This window comes from Pistacia vera, unplaced genomic scaffold (genome assembly GCF_008641045.1).
Source record: "Pistacia vera cultivar Batoury unplaced genomic scaffold, PisVer_v2 Contig233, whole genome shotgun sequence".
NCBI classification, from domain to species: domain Eukaryota; kingdom Viridiplantae; phylum Streptophyta; class Magnoliopsida; order Sapindales; family Anacardiaceae; genus Pistacia; species Pistacia vera.
The window spans coordinates 1,311,409-1,319,342 of record NW_022196039.1 but is presented as its reverse complement, the minus strand read 5'-3'; the positions used below and the strand labels follow the sequence as shown (position 1 = coordinate 1,319,342).

Genomic DNA, 7,934 nt, shown 5'->3' with positions numbered 1-7,934 from the left:
GAGGTATCACTTGGGAAGAGTAGTATTATTGTTTCAAATAAGCTCTTGCACGGCTTATAGAAAAACTCAAAATTTGAGCTTCTTCTATAAGTTCTTTTTTAGCTTATTTAAAATATTGAAATTTCAAAAATATCATTGTTTTAGTTTATAAATTTGACTCAATATATTCTTGTATATTAAAACTTTTTTTAGTAAATTAACATTCGAAAGCTCTTTTACATTTTCCTAACCAAATGACTAATACATTTTTCATAAAAGTTCTGATATACTCTTCTTTTATAATTCGAATAAGTCATACTCCATGAGTTATGAAATAAGAAAATTTTAAAGCACAAAAGAACAAGTATAATTCAAATTTTTTTCAAATATCTTTTTCAAAACATTGAATTGTCTACATGTCATTCCACCTAAAAGCATAAACTAGTAAATGAGGACTCAACATTAAATTAGTTCAATAAGCTCTCTCAAATAAAACTTGGATTTATTTCATTTTTCTTTATCCAATTGAATGCTGAGATTCGAACTTTACTGGATGTAAGATTTTGAACTTTATACCTTTTTTTCTAATACCATGTTAAATTCTCATACCATCCTATTAGTCCAATAATAACTACATAGTTTTCTTATTAACTTTATGCATCAACTAAATTTACACTATGTATAAGTTATCATTGTAATTCTCTTAAACTATGGACGCCTCAAACTAGATGTAGAGTATTCATCAACCCATGGTTCATGATCCAATGGAAAAATTGCACTAGAACTAGAACTAGTGACTTGATCATCATCTCCAGGCTGATTTATAATAACAATCTCCAGACTTTCCGACACCTTCGACCTGGAGCTTTTTGACGATAAATCTGCTGCTTGTTGGGTCGTCTTCTTCGTCTCTTTGCTTTTTCCCCACATCGCGGCATACAAGCCTATTATTATGAACACCGATCCTATAACGCTGTCATCAGAAGAAGAACATCCAATTACATATTTTACATGTAGACCCTTCAATATTTTGCAAATAATATAAAGAAGTTTATTATTAAATTAACCTTCCCATTTGCAGTTTCTCGTCCAGGATCAAAGAGCCAACCAGAGCCACAAACACAAGTGCAAGTGGGTTGAAACTTGAAACAAACAATGGTCCTTTTATTCGTAAACACCAGGCCATTACTGCGAACATTAATCCAGTAGCCACAGCTCCCTTGAGACACAAAAAAATTGATAGAATTTATATATCAATACCAGAATTAATCATATCAGACAAGCCAATTAATTGAATCTTCATTTGGATCAATTTACCGTGTAGACAGCAGCAACAAGCCTGATGTTCCAACCGAGTTTCCATTTGCTGAAATCTCTCTCAGTGAAAAGGGCATAGATTGTTGCCTGAATTGATGCTGTGAAGCACGTCAATGCAGTGCCAGAGTATTTGCAAGGGTATCTTGCAACCATCTTGGTCTGCAACACACACAAATATTGTCGGGATGTAACAATCCTAATTGATTTCACATCGCAAAAAAATGGGTTTAACATATAGGTCAATAACAACGTGGGCACCCTTCCTTTGCAAGTTGGTTTTAAGGGTGATTTCTACCCATTTGTGACTATTACAATGGGTACTAGAGCAGGTACTACGCTGGGAGTCCCTCGTTGTTGTTAGGTAGGCAAGCTGGGTTTACCCTCATTGCGGATGGGCAGATGGGGCAATCTAGAGGTATAAAGTCCTCCCATCAGGGAAGATGGGCAGGTAGGCAACCTGGGGTAACCGCTAACCGGATGGAAAGATGGGGCGACCTAGAGGGATAAAGTCCTCCCAGCTGGAAAGACGGTCACCCTCTCCTTACAAACCGATTATAGGGTTTGATTTCTACCCACTTGTGATTGTTACACAGGAACTGAGGGAACCGACATACATCATCTGTATGTCCATCATCAACAATAAAATAGAAAAAATAAATATACGAAATTTACCTGAATTATGTACCAAACTGCAATGGATAAACAACCAGCTACGGCCAATAATGAGCCGAGAATTTGATTATTGACGCTATTATGTGAAGGTTGTATGTGATGTGTATTGTTTTGAATGATTTTGATGTGGGTTGACCATATTTTAATTTCACTTCCTTTGTAAAAAATGAGAACCATCCCTCCAGATAAGCTCACTAGAGTTCCCACCACCTTGGCAATTCCAGACATTTTTCTGATTTCTAAACTCTCCAACCTGAAAAAGAATAACGAAAATCATAAGAATTACAAGAAATCAAGAATATGAGTTAAAAGATTAAATATGTTTCGAGAGAGGTTTAAAAGAATAACCTGAACAAGACAGTCAATATGAATGTGAGAGCAGGAATGAGGTTAACCATGGCAGTAGCAAATGTTGCAGATGTTAAGGTAATGCTTTCGATCATTAAATTCTGAGAGAGAGAACACCTGCAATACAATTTGCATATTTAATATTAAAAAAATTAATTCTTCAAAGCATCAGCAAATCTTTTCTCAGTTTCATGAATATAATCAATCATTTCTCACCCAAATAGCCCACATAAAGTCCCCTGAAACACAATCGTCCATGTCAACTTCGGTCTGTTTGTCCTGTAAACACAAAGATCGGAGAACATGGATGAAATATTAGCCATTAAATCTCTACATTGTTCTTCGATAAATTAAACTTATTAAACTCATATCGTTTTAATGTTTCGTATGTTCATGTAATCTGGTTATAGTTAAGGTTCTTGTACATAACCCACGAAGGCTTAGTTGGATTGTCAGGTAGCCCCCCATGGGCACCTGCATAGCCAAAAGATCACTGTTTCCCACTTCCCACAAAGATTACAGGGTTCGGTGGGGGCTCTAGCTTTGAGCTAGGGTTTGCAACTTGCGAAGCAAGTGTAAGGGATTTTTAGATTCTTCAACATAAAAAAAAAAAGTTCTTGCACATAATTTAGAAATTTTCACTAAAACTTTTGGATAACCTATACAGAAATTTGTTATTCTATAATCTAAGTATACTCTGAATTTTCCATTAACAGGCATGCATGAAACCCTTCCTAGAGTATTTTCAAGATGTTAAACTCCTCTTCTCAGCCAAGCTGGAATTAAAAAAAAAAAGTAGATAAATTAGGACAAATCCTAAAGCATGAAAATTTTCTCCATTTTCGGGAGATACATATGATAATATATAGGAAAAAATTTCTATTAGTTAATTAAATTAAATTAACATATGTTGCATCCTCAAACAAAATTTATATATAATGTATTACCTTTCAAAGATCAAGGCAAATGGAACCACACAAGCTGTGGCAAATATAAATCTGTAAGCTATCAGTATTCTTACGCTCATCCCATCATTCACAGCCAGCTTGTAGAAAATATTTACCATTGCAACTATGAATTGAACTATCACCATTATTATCACGGGCTTCACCTTACCAACAAAGTTAACAAATTTGTTTGCCATGTTGGTCAGTTTTCTTCTTGGAAGAGAAGGCAAAATTACGTCTGAGTTATTTTGAGTCAAATCTTGAGCTTTTAAAGAAGATTTCAGAAATAGAATTAATCTGGCGAAAGATTATGCATATCCGAATTCCAACATATAGTCTGATTTACTGTCATATATATAATCAAGTATATAATTAATTTCTCTTGCACACGTCATCATTACCAATGTATACGTAAGAATTTATACATATATTAAGGATTTGTTTAAGGATAAAATTTACTCAAATAAACTCTACAGTTATTAGTTTAATAAATAATGAAGTTTATGAATAAAAAAATCTATGAACTTCGAAGATATAAATCATGATGAAATTCAAGAATTTGGAATTTGAAGAGTTTTGCATATTAATCATGTACAAGCATTAATACACATTAATGAAAAGTCGATTATTTATTTTGAAAAATGTGATACGATTTCAACCTATTTCTTATGTGTTTTAAGTCTCATTAATTTTATTCAAACGATTTTTATTTTTATTTTTACAAACCCATATGAATTTTACAAAAAAAGACGTCTAGAAAGAATCAGGATAGTAATATGGTATCTTATAATTAATGAAGAGGATTCTGAATAATCTAGTACTGCCCTGTGGACCAGATTTATGAAAGGAGAGATTATAATTAGTAATGTAAATAATAATATAATTAAGCTTGTTTGTTTTGCTTAATTTTATTTTCTAATTAAGCTGATCACCGACTGACCTGACTAAGAAATTTGTGAAGCTTTGACTGATACATGACACATGGGAAATTGAAGTTTAGGACATTTGTGATTTGAAACTAGGACACATATGTTGTTATACCATTGAACCACAATAATGGATAGTGCAAGATCATAATAGTAAATACAGAGGACTCTAGAAATTGATGCTTTTTTTGTAAATGGGGACAAGGGGAAAGTATCAATAAGGTGGTTGATTTTCATAGTATCATGGGTCCAAAATGGATGGGCAATTAGGAGACAAATGTAAGTAGGGATCAATTTATGAAGTAACGGTTTGGATAAAGCAAGGCAGATCAACCTTTCAAATTAGTGTACAGAATTAATCGTTTGCCTTTGCCACCCCTGAGGTTTCGTACAAAAACCTTTTTTCCCTTAAAATTTAAGAAACTAATATTGTAATCCATGGAAAAATATAATTTCGAGGAATATTATTGATAATTTTATCTTCGTAGGTTAAAGGATCTTTTCAGGCATGAATTTAATACAATTCAATGTTGTAGGAATTGTTGAGGTGGTAAACAAAATAATTACCTTTAAACTCTTTCTCACATCCATTGGATTGTATTGAATCCACGGCTGAAAATTTGTATTTTAATTTAAGTTAAAAGATCTTGTCCCATTAACAAGAACTAAATATATAAGAAATACCTTGCCAAAATTAAGGCAAACATATAAAAAAATAAATACAAGCAAATCAAAAAGATGAAATATGGATCAAAACAATACACTCTATTAAGGAAAATTCTATATTTTTTCCTACATCATAATGGAAATTTCTTCTTTTCTTTTCCTTCCATTTTTAGATTGTATGACTTTTGATGTGAAGCAATTTCTTACCATTATATTAATCCAATACGCGAAAGAGCTATAAAATTTCATACGATCTGTGCTTGTCAGTGATAATTTACTAGAAATCAACACAAAAAATGGTACATAAAAACAGTCTGTGATCTATATATAATTCTTACAATCCCATATATTATGTCTCACGAGGATTGAAATGAACTTCAGTTTAAAACAAATTTGAGATTTTTAACAAAAATATTAAAAACAAGTTCACCCACAAAAATAACCCAAAATATAAAAATTAAACCAGTGAACTACTTGGCTTCTGCAACCGCCTTGCCTGCAGCCTTAGTTTCCCTGCAGAATGAATAACAAATGATGGTTTTTTGTTTAGTGTCCACATTATGATCCCTCTATAACACTTTGACACTAAATATTTCCACAACTTCACTTAGTTTCTTCTGTTTTCTTCTCATCAGATGGCTTTTCATCTCCAGGTTTAATCTCAGACGATTTCGCCTCATCTTCGGGTTTAATCTTGGTCTCAGATAATTCTGTTTCCACAATTTTCTTCTCCGATGATTCCTTGGTTTCGGTCGCAGCAACTCCGGGTGTTTTCTCAGAATCTGGCTTCTCAGGAGCATCAACAAATTCTGCAGTAGGTGTATGCTCAACAGAAATCTCAGATTTTTCAACTTCAGGTTGCTTTGTTTCGGATTCCTCTTTAGCCTTTTCGGTCTCTTTTGAATCTTCTTTCGCTGCCTCTGAAGTAGCATTAACATCAACCGGTTTTACCTCCTGCCCTTCTTCAGTCTGCAAAGAAAGAAAATCAGAAAACCAAAATCCAAAACTATGGCCCCAATTTCATGTAAAATGTAGTACAGTTTTCACCCCCTTAATTAGTAATTCTAATTCGAGTTACTGTCAGAACGTATCTAATACTTATCCTATTCTGTTACATCAGCAAACCAATAATGAAATAAAATACAGATAAGAACCCAAAAACTAGTACCAATAATCTTTTGTGGATGTTTGGTATATTCACCTAGACCATCATTAATATGAGAGCACGCGCAATTCACGTGTTCTGATGTCACATATTTTTATTGGTTGATTTTATATATATATCTTTCATAAAGAAGATTTTTATTTTTCTTTTTTTGATATAATAATGAAAATCGTTTCTCTCTCTCACATGGGAGACAGGAAGACACAAGAAGCTCTAAAAGCCAGACAATACTAATGTCAAGCTCTCACAAGTTAACAGAAATAGCCATAAAAATGACTCTTTGAGAAACGAAAACAAACAAGAAGCAGAAACAAAACAATTTGTGGGTCTTGAACTCAGACCTCTTTGTTTGTCATCTACGGAAGATACAATGATTCAAGAGAGAGAGAACTAATTAATAATATTTGCAAACAAAGATTCTAAACCCTGTATACTTTGAGTGGTGCACATCAAATCAAAAACAAAGAGGGAGAGAGAAAGTAACCTTTGAGTGAGGTGAATAATTCAAAGAATCTTTTTAGCAAACAAACATGACGACAAAATACCATACTGGCAGAAAAAGACATGGCCCAGGTTCAATAAAGCTAAAAGATTTGTGTAAAATTATATTGAAAAAAAATTAAATTTTGACTGAAAATTTTATGATTTCTATACCTTTTTTTTTTTTTTTTTTTTTGAAACAAAATATAATGAATCAATGAAATGATTGTCCTAATTAAAAGAAATTTATCAACAATGATCTGGGTATCTTCTCAAATTATGAAACTATAGATCAAACATAAATATGCATTAAAGCAAAATTAGATCTAACAAAACCAAAAGAAAGTAATCAAAATTTTGTTTTCAAAATCATGAAAACAAAAAAAATGAAAAACAATTTATTTATGTTACCACCTTGAACAAGTTACTGAGAGATCGAGGTTTGGTTTCTTGATCATCACCCTTGCCATCTTCAACAATCTCCTTGACCTTAGTAATTTCATCACCATCACCATCTTTATTGTCAACAACCACCACCTCTTTGGCTTCTGCAGCCACCGTGACAGGTGCTGCTGCAGCCTCCTCCTTAGCGGGCTCCGGCACCGGTGCCGGCACCTCCCTATCCTGATCACCCTTCAACACCTTTGGCTTAGTTGCACAACCCCCCATAATTATTATACAAAATTCTTAATTTTTTTTTTTTTTCTCTCTTTCTCTCCCGAAAAATAAAGAAATTAAAAACACAAAAAAAAAAAAAAAAACAAAGACGTTGTTCTTGTTTATTATTGTGAAGAGAAAGATGAAAGAAAGAGAAAAGATATAGGAGATTTATAGGAAATAAAGAGTTAAAGGGTTGTTGTTTCCGACATTCGTTCTTTGTTAAGATGAAAATCTACGGAGAGAATAAGAGACAGATAGACAAAAAGAGTGACAACAGGAACAGATTGGATTATGGATTAAATTAAAAACCAAAGTGTTTTAATAAAATACTGTCATTATTATTATTATTTTGGACTGAAAATTCGGAGGATTTGAATGGTGCAGGTTGTTAATGTTTAGTTTACGGTTTAGTTTTGTCTGTTCATTTTTTTTTTTTTATATATATATATTTTTTTTTTACAGCATGGCAATGGGTATGTGTGAGTTGGCCAATCCTAAATGGAACCCACATTTTCTATATTAGTAAACCACATTCCTTAGAGGTGTCAAATCGATAATCGTAGAAATATGAATGATAAAGTATATGAGTAGTCAAGATTTTGCGAGATGTCGAATGAAGTGTCGACGATGAGGTTTTGAATGAGGTGTTTTGGAATGGTTTGTTTGTCCATGTTATATTTAATATTATTTATGAATTTATGAATTTAAAAGATTTATTTTAAAAAAGTTAATGTAAATATAAAATGATAAAACTTTTATTTTCCTAAAAGAATA

General features: G+C 32.6%; 2 protein-coding genes across 2 annotated transcripts; both read right to left on the bottom strand.

The window, feature by feature from the left end:
• Window positions 1-687: 687 nt before the first annotated feature.
• LOC116131403 (WAT1-related protein At1g68170-like) lies at window positions 688-3,460 on the bottom strand. Its single transcript, XM_031417049.1, has 7 exons — window positions 3,264-3,460; window positions 2,533-2,595; window positions 2,317-2,433; window positions 1,969-2,221; window positions 1,297-1,455; window positions 1,047-1,198; window positions 688-952 (listed from the first exon to the last, which is right to left on the bottom strand). The coding sequence occupies exons 1-7, from the start codon at window positions 3,458-3,460 to the stop codon at window positions 688-690; spliced, it is 1,206 nt and encodes a 401-aa protein (XP_031272909.1).
• A 1,695-nt stretch (window positions 3,461-5,155) lies between these two features.
• On the bottom strand, window positions 5,156-7,548 carry LOC116131445 (CUE domain-containing protein 5-like). The gene is made up of 2 exons (XM_031417099.1): window positions 6,915-7,548; window positions 5,156-5,824 (listed from the first exon to the last, which is right to left on the bottom strand). Exons 1-2 carry the CDS (start codon window positions 7,167-7,169, stop codon window positions 5,459-5,461), a joined length of 621 nt encoding a protein of 206 aa, XP_031272959.1. The 5' UTR covers window positions 7,170-7,548; the 3' UTR covers window positions 5,156-5,458.
• Window positions 7,549-7,934: the final 386 nt, after the last annotated feature.

Excerpts from the sequence above, each read along its gene's own strand:
- LOC116131403 (XM_031417049.1), bottom strand. The coding sequence starts at position 3,460 with ATGGCAAACAAATTTGTTAACTTTGTTGGTAAGGTGAAGCCCGTGATA. Across the intron at positions 2,434-2,532 it reads ACTTTATGTGGGCTATTTGG|GTGTTCTCTCTCTCAGAATT; the intron begins GTGAGAAATGAT and ends ATTGTATTGCAG. Across the intron at positions 953-1,046 it reads GAGAAACTGCAAATGGGAAG|CGTTATAGGATCGGTGTTCA; the intron begins GTTAATTTAATA and ends TTCTGATGACAG.
- LOC116131445 (XM_031417099.1), bottom strand. The coding sequence starts at position 7,169 with ATGGGGGGTTGTGCAACTAAGCCAAAGGTGTTGAAGGGTGATCAGGAT. Across the intron at positions 5,825-6,914 it reads CTCTCAGTAACTTGTTCAAG|ACTGAAGAAGGGCAGGAGGT; the intron begins GTGGTAACATAA and ends CTTTCTTTGCAG.